The sequence below is a fragment of the Vipera ursinii genome (assembly GCF_947247035.1).
Source record: "Vipera ursinii genome assembly, chromosome: 2".
Lineage (NCBI taxonomy): Eukaryota > Metazoa > Chordata > Lepidosauria > Squamata > Viperidae > Vipera > Vipera ursinii.
The window spans coordinates 16,172,057-16,199,214 of record NC_139513.1 but is presented as its reverse complement, the minus strand read 5'-3'; the positions used below and the strand labels follow the sequence as shown (position 1 = coordinate 16,199,214).

At 42.7% G+C, this 27,158-nt stretch overlaps 1 protein-coding gene across 1 annotated transcript in view; it reads left to right on the top strand.

Moving 5' to 3' along the window:
* Window positions 1-20,846: 20,846 nt before the first annotated feature.
* LOC310634740 (uncharacterized protein) overlaps window positions 20,847-27,158 on the top strand; it is a gene marked incomplete at both ends in the record, with an annotated part of 362,395 nt that continues 356,083 nt past the window's right edge. Inside the window, 2 exons of the mRNA XM_083353275.1 lie at window positions 20,847-20,855; window positions 21,522-23,563. Coding sequence (XP_083209401.1) covers window positions 20,847-20,855; window positions 21,522-23,563 — 2,051 coding nt within the window. The remainder of the gene's footprint in view (window positions 20,856-21,521; window positions 23,564-27,158) is intronic.

Here is a 27,158-nt window from a genome sequence, read left to right as displayed (position 1 = left end):
TGGAAAATAAATAAAAAAGAACCAGATTCATTTTTGTTTTGTTTTGTTTTGCTGGGATTAATGGCCAGTTAATGAGAAAAGAAGGTTATTTTTATTTAGGTTGTCCTCAACTTACAACAATTCATTTGGTGACTGTTTCAAAGTTACAACGGCCCTGAAAATAGTGACTTATGACCCTTTTTCACATTTACGACCATTACAGCATCCCCATGAACAGGTGATCAAAATTCAGATGCTGGGCAAACTGACTCATATTTATGATGGTCGCAGTGTCCCAGGGTCATGTGGATCAACTTTTGTGACCTTCTGACAAGTCAGTGGGCAAGCCACAAATTCCATTGAAAAATGGTGCCGGAACGCCCATACATATATATAAATATAAATATTAATCACTGTCCATTTTGAATACATAGCCGGAAGAGGAAACTTGAGAGTTCACGAAGCTGGAACAAAACTGTGGCTGAATTTGGATGTTCAGATACCACGAAGCCTCCTCCCAGAAGGTAACAAGGAAAACAGGTCACGGATAGGATTTGTAAACATTCTGCCAAGATACACAAATGCATCTGGTTGCCCTAGTCTCTCTCTCTCTCTCTCTCTCTCTCTCTCTCTCTCTCTCTCTCTCTCTCTCTCTCTCTCTCTCTCTCTCTCTCTCTCTCTCTCTCTCTCTCTCTCTTTGTGTGTGTGTGTGTGTGTGTTTGCATTCTTCACCACTTTTTTCCCTGCCAACATTTCAGCCTTTAACATATTTCTGTTATTCTGGTGCATACCTTTAAACACTCCCTTCTAACATTTCTTTCCTCCTGTTACATCCCAAACCATTTCATCACCTTTATCTCAGAAAAGAGCTGAGGCACATCATTCACGGGTGTGTGTGTGGGTTTTTCCCCCTCCCATTTCCCAGGAATTTACATTCAGTTAGGCTGAGGCCCAGCTCACAGCACACCGTTTAAAGTTTTGAAGATCTGACACACTTAGAACCACTGGTGGGATTTCCAAGGAAAAGGCAAATTTTTGTTAGTTTGGTCCAGGGGTTCTCATCTGGCTAGCTGTGATTTGCAGGACGGAAGGCAATAGTTGTCTATCAGAGATTTCACAGAATCATAGAATCATAAAGCTAGAAAGTACTTTGGAGGTCTTCTAGTCCAACCCCCTGCCCAACACAGGACACCATGCTGGAAAAATGGTTCTCCAACCTTTTCTTGAAAACCTCCAGCAATGGAGCACCCACAACACCAGGAGGCAAGCTGTTCCACTGATTAATTGTTATTACTGTCAGAAAATCTCCTTATTTCCAGATTTAAGCTTCCTTTGGTGAGCTTCCACCCATTGCTTCTTGTTCTTCTTTTCTACTTCAATTTTCCCCAACATGGTATTTTTCAGACAACATATCCGTGATGGCCAAGAATATCAGAATGATGGTCACAACTGCAACCCAACCCTGTCTCTTTTTATATAAATGTAATGTTGATGTACCTATGAAAGGAGCTGGGCCTTGATCATGCAGCTGATTTTTTTTGAACAACAATAGCACTTAGATCAGGGGTCTTCAAACTTGGCCCTTTTATGACTTGTGGACTTTAACTCCCAGAATTCCTCAGCCAGCATGCCTAGCTGAGGAATTCTGGGAGTTGAAGTCTACAAATCATAAAAGGGCTAAGTTTGAAGACTCCTGACTTAGACTTACAGTATATACTGCTTCACAGTGCTTTACAGCCCTCTCTGAGCAATTTACAGAGTCAGCATATTGCCCCCAACAATCTGGGTCCTCATTTTACCAAACCTGGAAGGATGGAAGGCTGAGACAACTTTGAGCTGGTGAGGATCAAACTCCTGGCAGTGGGCAGAATTAGCTTGCAATAGGGCATTCTAACCACTGCGCCACCATGGCTCAATGATGACAGAAGACAGAAGATAGAAAACACATCTGCCTTTAATGTAAAGATGTCAACCTCCTTCCCAAATCTCTTCTCCAGTGTGGTCATTGTTATAGGTGGTACCTTGCTCAATAGTAGTAACTGTGAGAGAGATCTCAGAGTCCTAGTGGACAATCACTTAAATATGGGCCAGCAGTGTGCTGCAGCTGCCAAAAAAGCCAACACAGTGCTAGGCTGCATTAACAGGGATAGAATCAAGATCATGTGAAGTACTAATACCACTTTACAATGCTTTGGTAAGGCCACACCTGGAATACTGCATCCAGTTTTGGTCACCACGATGTAAAAAACATGTTGAGACTCTAGAAAGAGTACAGAGAAGAGCAACAAAGATGATTGGGGGACTGGAGGCTAAAACATATAGGGAACGGTTGCTGGAATTGGGTATGTGTAGTTTAATGAAGAGAAGAGTGAGGGCTGACATGATAGCAGTGTTCCAATATCTCAGGGGCTGTCACAAAGAAGAGGGAGTCAAGCTATTCTTCAAAGCACCTGAAAGCAGGACAAGAAGCAACGGATGGAAACTAGTCAAGGAGAGAAGCAACCTAGAACTAAGGAGAAACTTCCTAACAGTTAGAACAACTAACCAGTGGAACAACCTGCCTCCAGAAGTGGTGAATGCTCCAACACTGGAAGTTTTTAAGAAGAGACTGTCCAGCCATTTGTCTGAAATGGTATAGGGTTTCCTGCCTTAGCAGGGGGTTGGACTAGATGACCTCCAAGGTCCCTTCCAACTTATTATTATTATTATTATTGCTATGGATTCTGGTTGCTGAAATCCACATTTCTGGAGAACCTCAAGGTTGAGGGAGCCTCTTCTTCTTTGCAGATTGCATTATGGTAGAACTTCTGATGGATTCCTAAAGATGGATTATAAATCTATGCAGAGATCTACCTTTCTGGCAGGTCTACATTTTTGCCTCACTTCAGGGTACCCTATGTAACTTTGTGAGTGCCAAAGAATTGAGGTCTTTGAACTATGGTGCTGGAGAAGACTCCTGCGAGTCCCCTGGACTGCAAGGCATTCAAACCGGTCAGTCCTAGAGGAGATCAACTCTGACTGCTTTTTAGTAGGCCAGATCCTGGAGTTGAAACTCAAATACTTTGGCCACCTAATGAGAAGGAAGGACTCACTGGAGAAGAGCCTAATGCTGGGATAAATTGAGGGCAATAGAAGAAGGGGATGACAGAGAATGAGGTGGCTGGATGGAGTCACTCAAGCAGTAGGTGTGAGCTTAAATGGACTCCAGAAGATGCATCTCACCAAGAGAAAAGTTCCAAACAACAGTGACAGAAGCAGAAAGCTGATATAGGCTGTTTGTCCTTCAAAGTCTAGCAATGGGAAAACTGTCAAGAAAATGGTTGATGGTGAGTTTTCAGGGCCGGATCCCACAAAATCCAAATTGTAGAAGAGGGGAACTGCTGCTGTCATCAGATTCACAACTACTGCAAATAAATAGGGAGGTTTAAATCCAGATTCCAAGTCAGGGACAAAGAAGCAAGGATCCTTCTAAAGAACACTACATGGTGACTGTAATGTATTGGGATTTTACTTGAACTGTTTCACTTGTCTGTTTGAATGCTGCTTAAAGTTGCTCAATTGCTGTGTCTGTGTAACGGTCACTGGCTAAGCCAGACTTGTTGTCTCCAAGAAGATCATTGGATGATTTGGGGCAGGAATGGGTTCCTTTAAAAGTATTGGCCTCCGCCTAGTGGCCAACTGTATAAGTAGCTGTGCAGAAGCCTCTGTTTCAGTTCTGTTCCTGTTTATTTATTTTATTGGATTTATATACCGCCCTTTCCCGAAGGACTGTTTGCTGCAATAAAGCAATGTTCCTGTTTGCAACCTCTCATTTCTCTTATTGCCAGCAAAGAACTCACTACACAACAGGGACGATCCATCACGCATCGAGAGAGGGCAATGTTTCTAACACTAGATAAATTGTCAAGCATGTATAAAGGTTCCTCAAATGAACGTTGGAAATATAAATGTAAAGAAGGAACTGTTCACCGTTTACGGTGGGCGAATGGCAAAGCAAAGAAATATTGGAGTAGGATTCACATCTTAATACAGAAGATTCTTAAAGTGAATATAAAGATAACACCTGAGATTTTTCTTTTGGGGCTTCATGGATAAAGAGCTTGAAAACCCTGATTTTGGGTTTTGATGATTAGATAAATTTGGTGTTATAGAAGTGGCTAGTATATATTATAAGGTAAAAGTTATTACCTTATTCTACTGCACCAAGTAGAGTTGGAAGTCAATGGCTTTCTTCTTCTTTTCACTGTTGGAATATATTGTTGAAAAAATGGTTTGTTTAACAGAGTATTATTAATACACAGTGGAAGTTGTACTGGGACTTTTAGGCAAACAGTAATGCACTAACACGAGTTTTATAATTTATTTTTACTCAGACAACAAAAAGAAACACAGTAAGAAATAGTCCAAGTATCAATCCAGTATCATACACATAAAAGTCAGTCCATAAAAACATAGTATCAAAATACAAAAGCTGCTTACCAATATCAAAAACAATATACACTGTAGCAAGCAGTTGATTCTTGAGAGAATAAATATCAAGTTAGCAAACAAGAGAACAAGAGGTATCCAAACACTAACATCAAACACATATACAAGAACAACTATGTGTAACATCTAACTCTCTTTTATGTAGAATAATTACAGCCACACCCTTAGGCCGTTTAACTCCTTAAAGGTGCTTTTACTCCATTATATAATATTGTCACCCAAATCAAGTTTAATCTCTAACAATCTCCCCTTTTGGGTGGCATATTATACATATATTTTTACAATCTCAAATTACACATATCACAAACAGTTTTATGCTTTATAGCACCCTGAGCTTTAGTAAATTGGTCAGCAATATTATCTTCAGTTGCACAATATTCCAGTTTAATCAAATTATCTTTAACACATTGTCTGACATTTAGATACCGTAGATCCGTATGTTTTGATCTAGTTTTCACTGCAGCATTAGTTGCTAATTTTATAGCTGCTTGATTGTCTTCATACACTTTTATTGGTTCATTACAATTTAAACCCATATCAAACAATAATTGTTTCCATACCAATAGCTCAGTACATAATAAAGATAGACAAGAAAATTCAGATTCAGTTGTTGATAAGCTTATATGCTTCTGTCTGTTAGACCTCCATCCTACTAAAGCGTTTCCCAATAATACAACCAATCCTGAAGTGGATTTCCTGGTTACAGTATCAGATGCAAAACTAGCATCTGCAAATGCTTTTAGTTCTAATTCCTTTGTTGGCTCTAGATATAGAGAATAATGTATGGTGTGTTTCAAATATCTTAAAACTCTTTTCGCACCTTGCCAACATCTGGTTGTAGGATTCTCACAATATCTAGCTAAATGATTAACTGTAAATGCTATGTCAGGTCTTGACCAATTACATAAATACATCAAGCTGCCTATTAATGATTGATATATCTTTTTATCAAAGACATTGCTGTTATCTGCTGAACTCTCAAAACCTTGAACCATAGGTGTTTTTACTGGTTTACAGTTTTCCATATTATAACGTTTCAGCAAACCATTAATTTTCTTAGCTTGAGACAGTTTAAATCCTTTACTAGTCCTGACAATATCCAACCCTAGATAATGACTAATAGCTCCTAGATCTTTTACTCTAAATTTTCTTTTTAACCCTGAAATTATTCTTTCAGTTTCTGTTTCATCTTTTGCTATAATAGCAATATCATCAGTGAATAATAATAACAATGATAATTCACTATTTTGCTGTTTTATAAATAAACAAGGATCTGCAATACTAGCTTTAAATCCCAAACTATTTAACTCTTTTACTAAACATCTATTCCACTCATAACCTGACTGTTTTAAACCATACAAACTCTTATTCAGTTTCCAACAGTACCCTACCTTACTTTCTATTCCTGATGGAACTTTCATATATATATCATGGTTTAATGTTGCATGCAAATAAGCAGTTTCAATATCTACATGTTTTATACTATAATTCTTATTTGCTGCCCAAACTAAAGCAGCCCTAAGAGTGGAAGCTCTTAACGTTGGGGAAAATACTACATCATAATCACTATTATTCTGTGCAAATCCTTGAGCAACTAATCTTGCTTTATGTATTACCTCTCCTGTAACACTTTCTTTCAGTTTAAAAACCCATTTACATCCAATTAACTTTTCTGTTTTAGGTATTTTAACCTCTTGATAAACATTAAGATCTTGCAAAGACTTTATTTCTTTATCCATAGCTACTTTCCAATTCTTTCTTTCATTCTCAGGATACATTTTAATTTCTTCAACATTAGAAGGTTCAATGTCTATTTGACAAATTAAACCTGCCTCAAAACGATCAGGCTGTCGTCTTTCCCTGTTAGACCTTCTGAGAATTATTGGACTTATAGGTACATTTACATTATTATCTTCTTCCTCTCCTGTCTCCACTATCACAAAACTCACTTAACAAATGTCTCCCTTAACAACAGAAATTTTGGGCTCAATTGTGGTCGTAAATCAAGGACTACCTATATTTTGTATTTCGATGAACTAAAAAAAAATGCCAAAAAGCACCCAGGGAGGACAATGTTGAAAAATCAGGAAAAACAAAAGAAGCACCAATTTCTGGCACGAATGGAAGTAAGAGACTATTACTGGTAAAACAGAAATATGTGACTGATTGTTCAGTGCCATTGTAACTTTGAATGGTCACCAAATGAACTAAGTCAAGGACTACCTGCATATAGAGATAGATAGATGAGAGAGAGAGAGAGAGAGAGAGAGAGAGAGGGAGACAAAGAGAGAAGGAGACAAAGAGAGAGAAAGAGATAGATAAATGATAGATAGATAAATAGATAGATAGATGATAGATAGATAGATAGATAGATAGATAGATAGATAGATAGATAGATACTGTAGATAGATGATAGATAGATAGATAGATAGATAGATAGATAGATAGATAGATAGATAGATAGATAGATAGATACAGACATAGAGGGGGGAGACAAAGAGAGAGAAAGAGATAGATAGATGATAGATAGATAGATAGATAGACAGATAGATAGACATAGATATATATATATAGAGAGAGATATTGATAGAGAGAGAGAGAGAGACAGACAGACATAGATGGATAGATAGATAGATAGATAGATAGATAGATAGATAGATAGATAGGAGACAGAGAGAGCTAGAGCTAGCTAGCTAGCTAGCTAGACAGATGATAGAGATAGATAGATAGATATAGATAGGAGAGAGAGAGAGAGAGAGAGAGAGAGAGAGAGAGAGAGAGAGAGAGAGAGATGATATAGAGAGACAGACAGATAGATATGTACATTCCAAGCAAAAACAGTTTATGCATTTCTATCACTTGTTTGAGGAGCAATACTTGGAAATATCTAGAAAATAAATCCAGAAACTCAGTGCAGCTTCTTTAGAGGAGAACTTCCAGGGGGCAGCAGCTGTAGAGGCTTCTGCTCTAGAAGGGCAGCTCCGTTTTGTCTTTGAGGCCTTTGCTTCACGACCTCTTTAGCTTCTCCTTTTTCCACATCAATTATTTTTTTCTTGTTGCCCTTTCTACGTTTGGCAACATATTCCACAGCCATCTACAGCCAAGTGGGGTGGATGATGTTGTTCCTTGTGTAATTGATGACTGACAGCATTTTGGGACCTACCCGGATTCTTCAGAAGTTGCAAAGAGCCAAAAGTTTTCAGAACAAATTATGCAAGTAAAGATTTTTGTTTTAATTTCATGCTAATCTTGGTTTTTTTTATGATAAAGTCCAACTCTTGGGATACTTTAATCCATGGTCTCTGTATCTTACAGGATAAACTGTATGACAGAACAATTACTCCAGAAAAGTCTGGAATTAATCAGAAATAAAACTATATTGCATGGAAAGGTATGCTGTAAATCCACAGATATTTTTTAAGCATTAAATAAATTTCAGGTAGTTTTCAATTTACGACCATAATGGAACCTGTCCATTACAGTCAGTCAGGATGGTTGTAAAGAGGGGTCACCCGTGTGACCGACCTGATTTTACCACCTTTTCTGTGGCAGTCAGTAAGTGGCCACTGCTGTCAGAGACCACGATGGTTATAAAGCAGTCCCATTGTCACTGTGGACTATTTTTTGATGAAAATCAGAAATAAATGCTGATTTTTTTTTACAAAAATATCGAAAAACATAGTCACGTAACCCTGGGATGCTGCAAAGTCAGTTGCCGAGCACCTGACATGCAGTTACACAACTGTAGGGGGACCAGCCGCTGGAACAAGCCAAGGAGAGAAGCAACCCAGAACTAAGGAGAAACTTCCTAACGGTGAGGACAATTAACCAGTGAAACAGCTTGCCACCAGAAATCATGGGTTGCCCCATCACTGGAGAGAGTGGACAGCCACTTGTCTGAAATAGGGCAGTGATGGCGAACCTTTGAGAGATCATGCCCAAAAAACACCCCTGCACCCGCCCCGCTCCACTCTTCCCCCTGCACCCGCCCCCCTCTGCCCACCCTCAGGGCCACCCACTGCCTCCACGGCCTGCCGCAGATGGCCCAAGTGGTCCAGCAGCACCATGGTAGCCACGCCGTCCGCCCATGTGGAGTCTTGTCCCCGCTGGCGGCTGCATGTCCTTGGCTGCGCTGCTCCACATGGGCCTTGGACTCTCCTCCAAGGGACTGCTAGTGAGAAGGGGGCCATGGGGCTGTTGCGACGGCGCGCATGCCAACAGAGAGGGTTTGAGCAGCTCCATTTACATGAGCAGCGTGCATGCGTGCCTGCCGCTCACTTAAACAGAACGCATGCACACGTGCTCGCCCGCTGCACGCGCAAGTGAGGGTGTGCATGTGCGTGTGCTTGCCAGCCATTTCCGCGGGCTGGTTGCAAATCCCTCAAGGCCCATTAGTGGGCTGCAGCCCACAGGTTGCGGACCCCTGGACTAGAAGACCTCCAATGTCCCTTCCAGCTCTATTCTGAATCAAATTCAATTGAACCTCAGAAACACCTTTGGGGCTGTCTGTCGTAACTTTGAATGGTCACTCAGTGACCGGTCGTAAGTCGAGGATTACCTCTAATGGAGGATTTAAAGGATTAGCTAAATTGATAGAAGATGAGAGCTAGTTTGGCTTAGTGGTGAAGACACCAGGCTAAAAACCTGGAGACTCCAAGTTCTAGTCCCACTTTAGGCACAAAAGCCGGTTGGGTAGCGCAGTGGCGTAGCGTGGGCTGTCAGCACCCGGGGCAAGGCAAGTAATTTGTGCCCCCTAACCGGATGCCTGGCACCCCCCCTCCACAGTGGGCGGCGACCCGGCGGCTCGGATCGGATTCGCACAGCCAGCACTGCAGTGAGAGAGAGTGAGTGAGCCAGGCAGGGGCAGATGAGAGCTAGTTTGGCTTAGTGGTGATGGAGACTCCAAGTTCTAGTCCCACTTTAGGCACGAAAGCCGGTTGGGTAGCGCAGTGGCGTAGCGTGGGTTGTCAGCACCCGGGGCAAGGCAAGTAATTTGCGCCCCCTAACCGCACGCCTGGCACCCCTCCCCCTCCACAGTGGGCGGCGACCCGGCGGCTCGGATCGGATTCGCACAGCCAGCACTGCAGTGAGAGAGAGTGAGTCAGCCAGGCAGGGGCAGAGAGCTGCGAGTGCGAGCGTGCCCCCCCAGATGTTGCGCCCGGTGCGGCCGGCCCCCCCTGCACCCCCCACACTACACCACTGGGGTAGCGTTAAGTCAGTCCCTCACCCCACAACGACAGGATAGGGTGACAAACTGGTCAGTCAATTCCTGTCACAACCAATAGATCATCCCTTGGTTGATGCAAAAAAAAAATTGGATCCTGCCCTTGCAGGGAAATGCTAGGATTTTTTTTTAAAAAAAAATTAACGGAAGTAAGTTGTGTCAAACACCCTTTTACTCATTTCCTGGTGTTCAGATGAGAAGGCAGTGCTTAGCGGTGCTGAAACAGCTTGACAAAAGAGACTTCTTTGCAATTCTTGTGGAGGCCAACAATTTGCGAGAGTTTATTCTTCTCAGTCCCTTTTCTTGATCAGCCAACTTGCAAGCCATTCCTCTTCTCATACTCATACTCTGTGACCTTTCTGAATTCCTCGGCCATCCGGCCTCTTCCAGCTGGCCTCTTCCACCTTGTTTATCAGAAAAGCTGTGGATTTCTCCACCATGCTGAAAAGTGATTTGACAAGCTCGCAGATTTAGATAAATGGAGCCTGTTTTGTGTTCCTATCAAACTCAGGCAGCACCATGGCATTCCAGAAAAAGAGGCAAGAGGAGAGACACAGAACTGCTGATCCTTCAGATGCCTGTGCAAATGTCCAGAAAATTTCATTCAGCTGTTCTTGGCCTTAAAGGAAACTTCATCCTCAATCAAGAAGTTGCTTGTTCACCTTCAACACCAGCCAGCCAAGGAAAAATGTAGACATTAAAAGAAAAAGAAAAAACTCAGATTGGGCAGTTTTTCAAATGGGGAATGGTTTTTTTTGAGGTGCTTTTTCAGGAGGCAACTGGGCCCTGTGAACCGCCCTGAGTCCCTAGGGAGAAGGGCGGTATACAAATCAAATAAAACCTAAAAACCTAAACCTTTCTCGTTTTCCACTTATCCTATTTCATCCCTGCCATAGGAGAGAATGGAGCTGGAAGGGACCTCGGAGGTCTTCTAGTCCAGCCCCCTGCTCATGCTTTCTTTGAAGACGTTTCGCTTCTCATCCAAGAAGCTTCTTCAGCTCTGACTGGATGGTGAATTTTAATAAATAAATAAATAAACCTTTATTGTCAAAGTACAACATGTGTACATTGAGATTAGCTAAGCCTCCCCCCCCCGTGCTCTCTCCCCCCAACACACAGTGACAACAAACCCTCCATCCTACCACACCATGTGAACCAACTACGCCACACACCGGCCTCCCAAGTCAATTCTGCATAAGATTATGTCCCATTTAAAAGCCTAACAGCCCACGGATAAAAGCTATTTTTCAGCCTGTTGGTACGGCTGGCTGTATTCCTATATCTCCTACCGGATGATAGGAGAATAAAGAGATACCGTCCAGGGTGTGAGTCATCCCTGAGAATCTTCCTCACTCTTCCAAGGCAACGAGCCCTGGCGATGTCATCCAGTGGTGTCAGGGAACAGCCCACAATGACTTGTGCTGTGCTCACTACCCTCTGCAATACTTTCCTATCCGCGGCTGTCAGAGCAGCATACCAAACCACAATACCATACGAGAGGACGCTCTCTATAGTAGACCGGTAAAAGAGGGAGAAAATGTGAAGGTAATGTGGAGGTAATGTGGAGAAAAGCAAGGTTTTACGTTTAGGCAGGAAAAACCAAAGGTACAAGTAGTGTACCAAGGCGCGAGTAGTGTTGGGAGTCTCCCGATACTCCCATGTTACACCTCTGCTCCGCGAGCTGCATTGGCTGCCAGTTGCCCTCCGGGTGAGATTCAAGGTGCTGGTAATGACCTATAAAGCCCTACATGGCATGGGTCCGGATTACCTACGGCAGCATCTGCGGCCGGCGTCAACTTCCCTCCGTCCAGTGCGCTCCCACAGAGAGGGCCTCCTCAGGGTGCCTCCGATCAGAGAATGTCGATTGGTGGCCCCCAGGGGGAGGGCGTTCTCTGTGGGTGCGCCAGACCTATGGAACCGCTTGCCGGTTGAGCTCCGGACGGCCCCCGACCTTCGCTCCTTCCGGCGCGATTTAAAAACCTATCTATTTGAACAATCTGGCCTGGTCTGATGGGTTTGGGGTTTGGATTTGGTTTTAACATTGTTTTAATTATTGTATTATATTGGGCATAATTATTTAATCTTTTTTAACTTTTGTATGTATATTTTGATGTTTATTGCCCTGTACACCGCCCTGAGTCCTTCGGGAGAAGGGCGGTATAAAAATTTAATAAATAAATAAATAAATAAATAAGTACAGATGAGGCGAAACCTGGCTCAAAAACAGTAACTGTGAGAGGGACCTTGGAGTCCTAGTGGACGGTCACTTAAACACAAGCCATCCCTGTGTGGCTAATAGAAAACCCTTGGCTGTAAAAACAGAGACATAGAATCAAAATCATGTGAAGTATTAACGTTGCTTTATAAAGCTTTAGTAAGGCCATACCTGGAATATTTCATCCAGTTTTGGTTACCACATTACAAAAAAGATGTTTAGACTTTGGAAAAAGAGCGACGAGGAGCAGCTAAGATGATTAAAGGCCTGGAGACTAAGACATGTGAAGAACGGTTGCAGGATTTGGGTTTGGCTAGTCTAGAGAAAAGAAGGACTAGGGGTGACACGATAGCAGTATTTGAGGGGCTGCCACAAAAAAGAGGGGGGGGGTCAACTTTTTTCCCCCAAAACACCAGAAGGCAAGAAGAGAAACAATGGATGGAAACTAACCAAGGAGAGAAGCAACCAGGAATTAAGGAGGAACTTCGTAACAGTGAGAACAATTAACCCGTGGAACAGCCAGCCCAAAATTTCAGCTGCTAAGCGAGACATTTGTTAAATGAGCTTTGCCCCATTTTACGACCGTTCTGGCCACAGTCGTTAAGTGAATCTCTGCAGTTAAACTAATAGCACGGTTGTTAAGTGAATCTGTCTTCCCCATTGACTTTGGTCACAAAACATGATCAAACGACCCGGGGACACTGCATAAATAAATGCCAGTTGCCAAACTTCCAAATTTTGATCCTGCGACCACAGGGATTTTGCAACGGTCATGTTTGTGAAAAAGGCACTTTGTCCAGTGCCGTTGTAACTTCGACCGCTCACTAAATGAACTGTTGCAAGTCGAGGACTAGTTGCTTTGGGCACACCCAGAAAATGGATTAATGCAGTAACCAAGTTGAACATCTTGCCCAAAGGCTGCAATTGTGGCAGCCTTGAGTAACTCTGAAGACGCTCCCTGGAAGACGCTCTCTCCTACCTCACATAAAAGGAAGTTGTCCATGGCTCCTTCAAAGAAAAGCAAACCCTCAAGAAATTCCCTGAACGTAAAAAATAAAATAAAATAAAATAAATCGTCAGGCAACAGCTGCCTTGCAGCTTAAAATGCAGCTTTGCATTTTAAATGCAGTTGTGAGTGTGACCCACAGAGGGAGCCACTCCTGCCTTCGAAGTTCCTCAGGGTTCATGTGCTTCAACTACGCTTCCTCTCTCCCTTCCTTGGATCTCCACCAGCCATGATGGTAACTGCGTAGCCTCCTGGGTTGCGTATCGGTCAACATCAGTCTGGCTCCAATTCCTGACTCTTGGACAGACTCAGGCTACGACCGGTCCCAAAGGCCCAAGCCAGGAATGCTGGCTTAAAAGTCCATTCCCCCCCCCCCACGGTGGGGGTATCCCCCAAAAGGAGAACGCAGCAGCATCAGTATCAGATAGCTAGTCGAGACCAATAAAAGATGAGTCTTCTCTTCGTGTTTTCCCAAGATGGGGCTCTCTCAGGGACACGGCTGGCCTTCCAAGAAGCTGACGAGTAAGGGAAAGGGCAACAACTGCCTGGACAAACAGAAAACAGCCTGCTTCCATGTCACCTGGTGGCCTTGCCGTTGCCGTGGAAACAGACTTGGAAACCGGTGGGCTTTGGCTGCTGACATTTCAACTGTGGGGTCCCCTCGACCCAAAGCTGCTTTTGTTGAGGGTCCTTTTGCATCCTTGCTTCTTCTGGATGAAATCCTATCTTCATGCAGTCCTCGACTCACAACAGTTCGTGCAGGCGTCTCTCGAAGTTACAACGGCACTGAAAAAAAAGTGACTTCCAGTATGACCGCTTTTCACCGTTACGGCCATTGCCGCATCCCCCACAGTCCCGTGATCAAAACTCAGATGCTTGGCAACCGACTCACATGGATGGCAGTTGCCGTGTCCCGGGGTCACATGATCCCCTTGTGCGACCTTCTGACAGACAAAGTCAATGAGGAATTCAGGTCCACTTAACAACCGTGTTACTAACTTAACAACTGCAGTGATTCACTTAACAACTGTGGCGAGAAAGGCTGCAAAATGGGGCAAAATTCCCCTAACCCTCAACTGTCTTCTTGGCAACAGAAAAATTGGGCTCAGTTGGGGTTGTAAGTCGAGGATTACCTGTATTTTTTTTAAACGTTGTATAACCCACACTTTAGTTCCTGTTAACAATCACAAAGGAGGGTGGGTGGGTGGGATGGCAGAGGGGAACAATTCAATTGTTTTTAAAAAGTAGTCAAGTCAGTCTTCAGGAGATGAATTCAATAGATCAAAGAACTGCTTTCAAAGAAGTGCACAGAGCAGTTTGTCAGCCTTAGCAACTTTATGATGGATGGACTCCAAATCCCAGAATCCCCCAGCCAGCTTTTAGATAGACCACATAGGTAGAGACAGAGATAAAATCTGTCTGTATGTATGGTTGCTAAGATAGATAATGTGGGCTGTTGTGTAGTGAGTTCTTCGCACAGGAAAGGAGACGAGGCAAGTGAGTTCAACAAAGCTCATGGTTTATTGCTTGCAGGATCTGAACTGAGAATTGGGCTGCAGCTTGCAGCAATTTATAGCCTGGCCCCTAGGTGGCAACCAATAGGTTTAAAGCAACCCATTGCCGCCTAGGGGCAGCCAATAGCAGCACTGAAGACCTGGAGTCTGGTTTACTGGAGAGCTGTTAGCTGCTCCAGCTTTCCACGTGGTGTTACACTTGAGCCCAATACATAACATGAGCTGAATTCAAAATTGAGGGACTGGTATGAAAATAGAATCAGAATAACAGAGTTGGAAGGGAGTCCAACACTGGCCCCTGCCCAAGCAGGAGACCCTACATCATTTATGACAGGGCTTTTTAACCAGTGGTACGGGTACCACCTGTGGTACAATGGCACCTGGCAGGTGGTATGTGACTATCCTAGAAAAGTGGTAGCGGAGGGAGGGGAATGAGTTGAACTGGTGGCAGCACCACACAAGTCTGAGTGACAGATGGCTGCAGCTGCAGGGCTGTCAGGGCTCAGCAAAACTGCCAGGATCAGCGCTTCTTCGGGGCTGTCAGGGCTCAGTGGAAGTGCCAGGATCAGCACCAGGCTCCAGCTGGAGCTCGGCGCTGATCCTGGCGCTTCTGAGCCCAGAAGAAGCGCTGATCAGCTGGAATGTTGCAGCATCTCCAGGGTCTTGTGATTTACATTCAGATGCTTGGCAACTGATTTATATTTATGACGGTCACAGTGTCCCACGGTCATGTGAAGTGACCAAAACCTGCTGCAACCACCCAGCAAATGGGGGGGAATAAAAACCAAACAACCCACCCCACCCCCGCTGCCAGTCCTCAACAGAAATGCTCACAACAATGAAAACCTCGGACAGGAGGAAGAGTGCCGCCGGGTGGGCAGGCAGGTATCTTGCTCACCTGCAGCTTGGGGGGCACTTTTTTCAGTGCCATCGTAATTTCGAACAGTCACTAAGCGAACTATTGTAAGTCGAGGACTACCTGTACTTCGTCACTTTTTTCCTCTTTTTTTTTTTTGGTCATCAAGTTTTTGACACCTTGCTAGGCGACTGGTGGTACTTGGATGTTGCCATATCCTAAAAGTGGTACAATGAGTGAAAAGGTTAAAAAGCCCGGATTTATGACAGATGGCAGTCCAGTCTCTTCTTGAAAGCTTCTAGTGATGAAACTCCCACAACATCTGGAGGTAAAATTTCTCATTATCTCCAGGTTGAATCTCTCCATGATCAAATATCCATCTGTTATTCCTTGTCTGGCCTTCAAGTGCTTTGGAAAATAGGTTGACCCCCTCCTCTCTGTGACAGCCCCTCAAATATTGGAAGACTGCTATCATGTCTCCCCTGGTCCTTCTCTTCACTAGATTTGCCATGCCCAGTTCCTGTAACCATTCTTCATTTGTTTTAACCTCCAGTCCCGTAATCATCTTTGTTGCTCTTCACTGCACTCTAGAGTCTCAACATCTTTTCTATAGTGTGGTGACCAAAACTGGTTGCAGTACTCTAGGTGTGGTTTTACTAAGGCTTTACAGAGTGATATTAGTACCTCCCGTGATCTTGATTGAATCTCTCTGTCAATGCAACTTAAGATTGCATTGGCTTTTTTGGCTGCCGCCGCACACTATTAGCTCCTACTTAATTGATTGTCCACTTAAAGAAGGGTGTTGAGACTGTTTAGTTATAAAGAAAAAATGAACGTGGATCAAATTGCAAAATAAATACAGTACATGATGGAAGAGTGAAAGACTCAGCAGGAATGGAAACAAGCTTGAGAACATCTTGAGTAGATGAAGGGGAGAAGATAGAGGGGTGTTAGGTTTCAAAAAGCAAAAGGCAAATTAGGAAGCAACAAATGGAGGCAGTTGAACTTCGAAGCACAAATCGGTAGGAAAGACTGAGTGAGTTAAGTTGGCATATATTGGTTTAATTACTTTTCTTCTTCTTTGTCTTATCTCCGTCTTTATTTTCTCCGGGTTGCTATTGCTTACTCTATTTTTAATTATTTACTTGGCCTACCCTAGGGGTAGGCAACCTTGGCTCTTTTATGACTCGTGGACTTCAACTCCCAGAATTCCTGAGCCACCATGACTCAGCTTGGAAACTCTTCCTTTCCCCGTCAGCATGGCTGGCTCAGGAATTCTGGGAGTTGAAGTCCACGAGTCATAAAAGAGCCAAGGTTGCCTACCCCTGCCTTAGCATATGGTATGGGAAACCCCTCAAGGGAACCTCCCCATACAATTTTCATTGTGAGGTATTCCTCTTCCTTCAAGGACCCTCCAAGGGCACCATGGTCTTCTCACAACAGTCCTGTGTCAAGGTTCCGACAGATGAAACTCTTCAAAGAACTTCGAGGCATTGTTTACTTAAGAATCTTTATTCGAGAAGCATAACATTGGCACTTACCATAATCAAAGCCAAAATCTGAATTCCCCTCCCCTGAGCACATTGTATCAAAGCACAATTCCCTCCTCTAATTTACAGTCATAAATCACATTCTCCAATTAGTTTGAAATGCAGGCTTTCCCTCCAGTTCTCCAACCCGCCAATTCTTATCATCTCTTATTTCAATAACCTTGGTTCTCACACTAGGTTCAGTATTGTTATGTCTAGCTAAACTCTCATGCACATTCCTCCTCTTCCCTCCCCCCAGCATCATCTAACTCTAACTCTAATTCTAAGAGTAAAACATAAGAAGGAAAATGGTTGCATCTCCATATGTTGTCAAAGCAAAAACATCCGATCTTAGCAGTGTTGACACCTGTATTGTAGGCCAGGAGAGAAACAAGGACTGGCCCAAGGTCACCACAGAATTTGATGACTCAAAGAAAGCAAGAGCTTCAGTTCTGGTTGTGTTTGGCATCCAACCACTTGCTGCCTGAGATGATACAGGTAAATTACTGCACCTTCCCCACCAATCAACCACCATCAGCAAAGATATCTTAGCACCCAAATATTTATATATTTATATTTATATTTATTAAATTTTTATACCGCCCTTCTCCCAAAGGACTCAGGGCAGTGTACAGGGCAATAAATATTAAAAAACAAAGTACAAAAGTTAAAAACAATTAAATAATTTATGCCCGATGTATACAATAGTTAAAACCATATTAAAAACCCAACCCCAAACGCATCAGACCAGGCCGGATTACTCAAATAAATAGGTTTTTAGATCCCGCCGGAAGGAGCGAAGGTCGGGGGCCATCCGGAGCTCAACCGGCAAGCGGTTCCACAGGTCTGGCGCGCCCACAGAGAACGCCCTCCCCCTGGGGACCACCAGTCGACATTCTCTGATCGGAGGCACCCTGAGGAGGCCCTCTCTGTGGGAGCGCACTGGACGGAGGGAAGTTGACACCGGCCGCAGGTGCTGCCGTAGGTAATCCAGACCCATGCCATGTAGGGCTTTGTAGGTCATTACCAGCACCTTGAATCTCACCCGGAGATTACCAGGCGCCTTTCTTGGTATTAATTTCACTTCCCACGTTCCACACTTCAGCGACACTGAGAACCATCTGCTTGAGGCTAACAGCTACTTCAGTTTGCCTACCGGTAGGGCCGGCACGGTTTCCTGTCCAACACTCGCCTCACATGAGCTAAGTTGTTTCTTGAATAGTTGCTTGCCGGGCATAAAATAAGATGAGACTATAGTAGGAACATCCTGACTGCTCCCCGGTATCCACCCTTCATCTTAGGAAACCGACATCATGTAGATCAGTACCACAGGTAGTCCTCAACTTACGACCACAGTTGTGCCCAAAATTTCTGTTGCTAAGTGAGACGGTTGTTAAGTGAGTTTTGCCCCATTTGGCAACCTTTCTTTCTACCGTTGTTAAGGGAATCACTGCAGTTGTTCAGTTGGTAACACGGTTGTTAAGTGAATCTGGCTTCCCCATTGACTTTGCTTGTCAGAAGGTCACAAAAATGTGACCACGTGACCCTGGGACACGGCAACCGTCATAAATACATGCCCAAGGCCAAGCGTCTGAATTTTGATTGTGTGATGACGGATAAGCTGCCACAGTCATAAGTGTGGAAAATGGTCATAGGTCACATTTTTCAGTGCCGTCGTAATGGTCACTAAGTGGAATGTTGTAATTCGAGGACTACCTGTACTTTTATCGTACAGTTATACGCAATAACAGAGTCTTACAAGGCTGAATGTGCTTCTCCCCTCTCTCCCTTTATTTTGTGTGAACTAAGGAGAGACTTGTCTAAGATGTTCTTTTTCAAAGTACTTTCTTGGCCGGGGCTCAAGTCCCTCTTATCTGACCACTGACTTGGTAGTTAGATCTTCTTCCTGACCTTCAAGGCCGTTCCGTCTTCCTTCCACACCCTTTGACCACACAATTCTCTGCGTTAAAAATGTAAGGTATGAATCAAGAACAAAAAATAGGGTGCCCCTGGGCATGTCTAAAGTACTTTTCCTATTGCAAAGGATAAGCAAGACAGATGTGAGGTTTACGGACAGAGTGTTCAAAAGCAAGGGGAACAGCCCATCACATTCCTAAAGCGTTGGCCCCTTCTTAAACTTCAGGTTCCATGCTGCCTGGTCAAGATCCACCACTGCTTCCCCTCCCCAATTCTTGTGCCTCCCTTCCCTTCCCTTCCCAGCCTGCAAGCGAACTTTCCCTTTCTCACACTCTTGTTTTCTTGCTTGCCTTTTCCCTGAAGGCCTCTAGGCGTATTTTTATCCATGACCTCAGCTCCTGGTTGTATATTCCTGGGATCTGGAGCAGGAGAAAGCGTTCCGGGTCCAACTGTCAGGATTCCAGTTGGATCTGGGTCCCCGATGCAAGGGAAGGGAACGTCAATGAACCGACGGAACGTGAGAAGTCTGGAGAACCTAGCCAAAGTTAGATTAGCAGAGGGTCGGTGGCTCCATACGATATCTTTGGAAACACCCCCTCAGGGTTTGGAGGGGAGAAATTGGAAAGTGGACACTTGAGTTCCCGTGAAGTCGGTAACGAAGAATTAAGAACATTCCGGAGGGAGAGAAATGCAGAATGAAAGGAGGTTATTCTTCCAGAGTTTTTCAGAGGTTGCTTGTTCAAATTTGCTTCCTTTGGACTTTGCATCAGTTCATCCCCCCCCCCCGCCCCTTCCCGGCTAATAATTATCATTGGCCCACTAATAGCAACCTCCCTTTCTCTAGTTTATAAGACTGCTGGTTCACAGGCCCCCAAATGTCTGCGTTGACCCCTTTTTCCTGGCCAAAGCAAACGCCACGTTCTTTCAAGGGCAATTTTGGGAAAAGCTGCCACTGGGGACAGAGGAGTCCTTTCTCCATCCTCACTTGGGCCTTTCTTCTCCTCACCCTACAGAGAGCCAAACTGCTGGCCAGAATGGGCCCATAGGAAAATGCAAACCTGGCTTCTAAAGGATGCCAGGTGTCTCATTTATTTTCCAAATGGCCCAGTGCCAGGATCTTGCAAAGTATTCCATCTAGGTGAGAGGAACAAGGAAGGAGCTCATGACATCTACGGAGGAGCTGCCTTTAGGGAAATAACTTTAGTTTTTTTAAAAAAAATTTTTTTGCCAGTACAGGTAGTCCTCGACTTACGATCACAACCGAGTCCAAAATTTCTGCTACTGAGACATTTGTTAAGTGAGTTTTGTCCCATTTTACGACCTTTCTTGCCACAGTTGTTGAATCAACTGCAGTTGTTAAGTTAGCAGCACGGTTCTTCAGTGGATCTGGCTTCCCCATGGACTTTGCTTGTCAGAAGGTTACAAAAGGTGATCGGGTGACCCCGGGTCACTGCAAGCGTCGTATACATGAGTCAGTCGCTAAGCATCTGCTGAGCAACCTTCTGACAAGCAAAGCCAATGGGGAAGCCAGATTCACTTAACAACCGTGTTACTAACAACTGCAGTGATTCACTTGCCGCAACTGTGGCAAGAAAATGGGGCAAAACTCACTGAACAATTGTCTCAATCAGCAACAGAAATTATGGGCTCAAATGTGGGCATAGGTTGGGGACTATCTGTATTTACAAAAGATGACTGCTCTGGGTCTACCCTTCAAAAGATATTAGCCAAAAGAGACATGGCCGGTTAAAAGAGCCTTGGTGGAGCAGTGGGCTGATGCCTCCTAAAGTAACACCAGCTGCCTGCAATTAGTGCAGGTTCGCCTCCCACCAGGCTCAAGGTTGACTCAGCCTTCCATCCTTCCGAGGTAGGTAAAATGAGGACCCAGATTGTTGGGGGCAATAAGCTGACTTTGTAATAATGCCGCTTGGGAGTGGTGTGAAAGCCCTAACAAGCAGGCATATACATAGAATGAAGGCTACTGCTAAGCTTGTAAGCCACCCTGAGTCTTCGGAGAAGGGCGGGATATAAATGGAATTAAAATAAAAATAAAAATAAAAAAGCAGTGAGTTACCAGTAGGCAAACCACTTTGTTTTCTACCCACTTTTTCCCACAGTATGTACCCAGCCTTCTCTCTCTCTCTCTCCCTCTCTCTCTCTCTCTCTCTCTCTCTCTCTCTCTCTCTCTGCGTTTCTGCCCCGCCTCTCTTTGTGTCTGTCTCTATCACTGTCTCTCTGTCTCTGTCTCTCTCCCTCTCCTCTTCCTCTCTGTCTGTCTGTCTGTCTCTCCCTCCCTCTTACTCTCTCCTCTCTGTGTCTCTCTGTCTTTGTCTCTCTCTCTGTCTCTAGTTTAATGAAAAGAAGGACTATAGGTGACATGATAGCCGTGTTCCAATATCTAAGGGATTGCCATATAGAAGAGGGAGTCAATCTATTCTCCAAAGCACCTAAAGACAGAACAAGAAAAAAAAAAGGATGGACACTAATCAAGGAGAGAAGCAACCTAGAAATAAGGAGAAATTTCCTGACAGTTGATCAGTAGAACAACTTGCCTCCAGAAGTTGTGAATGCTCCAACACAGGATGTCTTTAAGAAGAGACTGGACAGCCACTTGTCTGAAATGTATAGGGTTTCCTGCCTTGACCAAGAGGTTGGACTAGAACAGGGGTCCCCAACTGGTCCACACAAACAAGCAAAACCCCATCTGTGGGATGCAGGCAGCACACAAAACCATGCCCCCTCTGGTCTGCGGAAAAACTTCTCTCCATGTAACCAGTCCCTGGTGCCCAAAAGGTTGGGGATCTCTGGGCTAGAAGACCTGCAAGGTCCCTTCCAACTCTGTTGTTCTATTCTATTCTATTCTATTCTATTCTATTCTATTCTGTTCTATTCTATTCTATTCTATTCTATTCTATTCTATTCTGTTCTGTTCTATTCTATTCTATTCTATTCTATTCTATTCTATTCTATTCTATTCTATTCTATTCTATTCTATTCTATTCTATTCTATTCTATTCTATTCTATTCTGTTCTGTTCTGTTCTGTTCTGTTCTATTCTGTTCTATTCTATTCTATTCTATTCTATTCTGTTCTGTTCTGTTCTATTCTATTCTATTCTATTCTATTCTATTCTATTCTATTCTATTCTATTCTATTCTATTCTATTCTATTCCATTCCATTATTCTATTCTATTCTATTCTATTCTATTCTATTCTATTCTATTCTATTCTATTCTATTCTATTCTGTTCTGTTCTGTTCTATTCTATTCTATTCTATTCTATTCTATTCTATTCTATTCTATTCTATTCTATTCTATTCTATTCCATTCCATTATTCTATTCTATTCTATTCTATTCTATTCTATTCTATTCTATTCTATTCTATTCTGTTCTGTTCTGTTCTATTCTATTCTATTCTATTCTATTCTATTCTATTCTATTCTATTCTATTCTATTCTATTCTATTCCATTCCATTATTCTATTCTATTCTATTCTATTCTATTCTATTCTATTCTATTCTATTCTATTCTGTTCTGTTCTGTTCTGTTCTATTCTATTCTATTCTATTCTATTCTATTCTATTCTATTCTGTTCTGTTCTGTTCTATTCTATTCTATTCTATTCTATTCTATTCTATTCTATTCTATTCTATTCTATTCTATTCTATTCCATTCCATTATTCTATTCTATTCTATTCTATTCTATTCTATTCTATTCTATTCTATTCTATTCTATTCTGTTCTGTTCTGTTCTGTTCTATTCTATTCTATTCTATTCTATTCTATTCTATTCTATTCTATTCTATTCTATTCCATTCCATTATTCTATTCTATTCTATTCTATTCTATTCTATTCTATTCTATTCTATTCTATTCTATTCTGTTCTGTTCTGTTCTATTCTATTCTATTCTATTCTATTCTATTCTATTCTATTCTATTCTATTCTATTCTATTCCATTCCATTATTCTATTCTATTCTATTCTATTCTATTCTATTCTATTCTATTCTATTCTATTCTATTCTATTCTGTTCTGTTCTGTTCTATTCTATTCTATTCTATTCTATTCTATTCTATTCTATTCTATTCTATTCTATTCTATTCCATTCCATTATTCTATTCTATTCTATTCTATTCTATTCTATTCTATTCTATTCTATTCTATTCTATTCTATTCTGTTCTGTTCTATTCTATTCTATTCTATTCTATTCTATTCTATTCTATTCTATTCTATTCTATTCTATTCTATTCTATTCCATTCCATTATTCTATTCTATTCTATTCTATTCTATTCTATTCTATTCTATTCTATTCTATTCTGTTCTGTTCTGTTCTGTTCTATTCTATTCTATTCTATTCTATTCTATTCTATTCTATTCTATTCTATTCTATTCCATTCCATTATTCTATTCTATTCTATTCTATTCTATTCTATTCTATTCTATTCTATTCTATTCTATTCTATTCTATTCTATTCTATTCTATTCTATTCTATTCTATTCCATTCCATTATTCTATTCTATTCTATTCTATTCTATTCTATTCTATTCTATTCTATTCTATTCTATTCTATTCTATTCTATTCTATTCTATTCTATTCTATTCTATTCTATTCTATTCTATTCTATTCCATTATTCTATTCTATTCTATTCTATTCTATTCTATTCTATTCTATTCTATTCTATTCTATTCTATTCTATTCTATTCTATTCCATTATTCTATTCTATTCTATTCTATTCTATTCTATTCTATTCTATTCTATTCTATTCTATTCTATTCTATTCTATTCTATTCTATTCTATTCTATTCTATTCTATTCTATTCTATTGCAGTTTCTATTCCATTCCATTCCATTATGAGTGATGTTCTGTTCTATTGTAGCTGTTACAATAACAGCAGTGTTGAATTACATGAGATTGGTTTCTTTTTTTTTATTGAAAAGTTTTACAGTACATTTTATTTTTAACAAAAAAAAACAACAAAACCCCTCCCACCCCCTCCCCTCTTCCCACCCCTCCCCAACACCTCCCTCCCTCCCCCTCCCCCCTCCCCGACTTCCCAGAGCTAAATACAAGGTATAAAAGTAGAAACAATCATAATCTACCATATGCAAACAACAATAAACTATTAAATCTATCGCACTTTAACTCTTATAACATAACTACAAGCACTATAAATATCACATCAATACTTATTCAAATGCTAAATGAAACTTTTTAGTCCCATATTTATTCTGGATGTATTGGTTTCTTAATCTGGTCTATTGCTGTAGTGCAGGGGTGTCAAACTCAATTTCATTGAGGGCCGCATCAGCATTGTGGTTGCCCTCAGGGGGCCGGGTGGGTGTGGCCAGGGTGGGTGTGGCCTACTGGGTGGGCGTGGCTAGAGTGCGTATGGCCTACTGGGTGGGCGTGGCCAGCTCTACATCGTTCGCATCAAGGGTGCCTATGGGGGCCTGGGCAGGAGTGGGACAGATCTGGGGGTCTCTGGCAGAAGGAGGGTCTCTGGGCCAGGGCCAAGGCAGTGGGGGCCGTTCCCTCACTGTTTCCAGGATGGCTTCGTGGGCCGCATGAAACCACTTCGCGGGCCGGATCTGGCCCCTGGGCCTTGTGTTTGACACGTCTGCTGTAGTGGAAAACCAACCAAATTGCAAGGCAATTTCCAGCACTAATGGGGTCATTACCAACAAGGAGTTTTGAGAAGAAGGCAGCAATTCCTTTGGCCAATGTGCCTGCCAGGGCATGTCAATCCCACCAGCTGCTGAAGGCCCAAAAGGTGAGATGCCAAAGCTGCATCTTGCCAAATCCTCCCCCCCCCTCCCCCGCTGACTCAGGTTGGATAAGAAGCACCTGCAGAGATCTGACATGCAGAGATGGAATTTAGCATCTGCTACAAAGAAAATAGACTTCTACCTCTTGTTTGACACACGTTGGATGCCAAGCCATGAATTTAAAAAGTAATGCTTCTGTCCCGTCTAATCTTGATCTGAATAGACAACATTATAAATAAATTAAATGGACATTTTTAAAGCCTGATGAGGCCCCCGTTGGGCTGGGTGGGGATGAACTGACTGTTTGGCTCATGTTATTTACATTGCTATAGTTATTCTGATGTCTGAAAAGTAACCACAACAAATATTCCTAAAATAACATCGTTCCCCCCCCCCCCGCGGTTTAATTTGAAATATAGCCAAAGTTAATTTTTTCCTGAGCCTTGTTTTAAATCCCCATCATGCATACATCTGCAGAAGCAGGGACTTCTGCAGGGAAAAACAATTATTAAAATCACGGGCAACCTTCCCCAATCTGGTGAGCTTGGAATGTGTTGGACTCCAACTCAAATCAGCCTGGACCTCTGCAACTCCAGATTATGGGAATTGTATCCCATCGGTTGTGGTCACAATTCAATTTGTACAGAGGGCAGTCCATTGGGCTTGAAACACCAGGCTGAGCTTTGCAATGAAAAAGCAAGGTCGTCTAGAGCAGGGGTCTTCAAACTTGGCCCTTTTATGACTTGTGGACTTCAGCTCCCAGAATTCCTCAGCCAGTGTGCCTGGCTGAGGAATTCTGGGAGTTGAAGTCCACAAGTCATAAAAGGGCCAGGTTTGAAGATCCCTGGTCTAGAGGAAAGCTGATTATGGTACAGAAGGGAAGATTCAATGCTTTCCTTCTAGGAAGGATCACCCTTAAAAAGGTGTGATTGGCAGGAATTCAGGAGAGAGAAAAAGAAAGCCACAAAACCTGGGGTTTGTGTAAGTGTTTGAAGGGTCAAAGAGAGAGGTTTCCAAAATCTCTGGAGAGCTTCAGGGTCTTCTGGATGCATCAGAACAGCAACTGGGAATCTCTCTTTCTCTCTCTCTCTCTCTCTCTCTCTCTCTCTCTCTCTCTCTCTCTCTCCTGTTTCTCTCTCTCTTTTAGTGTTTTAAAAGTGGAAAAGGGAAGTGAAATGCTGCTACCTTGTCAGTCTTGTGAGGTAGACCAGACAGGAAATATGACCAGACAATCTAATTTCAAGATCACGTGAGGTGCTAATACCACTCTATAAAGCCTTAGTAGGACCACACCTAGAATACTGCATCCAGTTTTGGTCTCCACGCTATAAAAAAGATGTTGAGACTCTAAGAAAGAGTGCAGAGAAGAGCAACGAAGATGAGGGGACTGGAGGCTAAAACACATGAAGAACGGGTTAGAGCAGGGGTAGGCAATGTTGGCTCTTTTATGACTCGTGGACTTCAACTCCCAGAATTCCTGAGCCAGCATGGCTCAGCTTGGAAACCTCTCCCTTTACCCTCAGCATGGCTGGCTCAGGAATTCTGGGAGTTGAAGTCCACAAGTCATAAGAGAGCCAAGGTTGCCCACTCCTGGGTTAGAGGAACTGGGCATGGCTAGTCTAGTGAAGGGAAGGACCAGGGGCGACAGGAGAGCAGTCTTCCAATATTTGAGGGGCTGTCACAGAGAGGAGGAGGGTGTCAACCTAATTTCCAAAGCACCTGAAGGCCAGACAAGGAATAACGGATGGAAAATGATCAAGGAGAAAGTCAACCTAGAAATAAGGAGAAATTTTGTGACAGTGAGAACAATCAACCATTGTCCTAAATACAAGTAGTGGCCATATGTCCCTTTTTCTTAGTGCAATTTTGAACGGCCAGTAAATGAATGGTCGTAAGTCGAGGATTACTTGTATTGCAAGAGAATTTGGAAAGTTCTGGAAAAAAACACTCCCTTTTTAGGCTTAAGATACAGGAGGATAGGCTTAAGATACAGGAGGATCTGGACAGACTCGAACACTGGGCACTATCTAACAAAATGAAATTCAATGGTGAAAAGAGTAAGGTTCTACATTTAGGCAGGAAAAATCAAATGCACAGGTATAGTATAGGTGGTAACTTGCTCAATAGTAGTAACTGTGAGAGGGATCTCGGAGTCTTAATAGACAATCACTTCAATATGAGCCAGCAGTGTGCTGCAGCTGCCAAAAAAGCCAACACAGTGCTAGGCTGCATCAACAGAGGGATAGAATCAAGATCACGTGAAGTACTAATACCACTTTACAATGCTTTGGTAAGGCCACACCTGGAATACTGCATCCAGTTTTGGTCACCACGATGTAAAAAAGATGTCGAGACTCTAGAAAGAGTACGGAGAAGAGCAACAAAGATGATTGGGGGACTGGAGGCTAAAACATATAGGGAACGGTTGCTGGATTTGGGTATGTGTAGTTTAACGAAGAGAAGGGTGAGGGGTGACATGATAGCAGTGTTCCAATATCTCAGGGGCTGCCACAAAGAAGAGGGAGTCAAGCTATTCTCTAAAGCACCTGAAAGCAGGACAAGAAGCAACGGATGGAAACTAGTCAAGGAGAGAAGCAACCTAGAACTAAGGAGAAACTTCCTGACAGTTAGAAGAATTAACCAGTGGAACAACCTG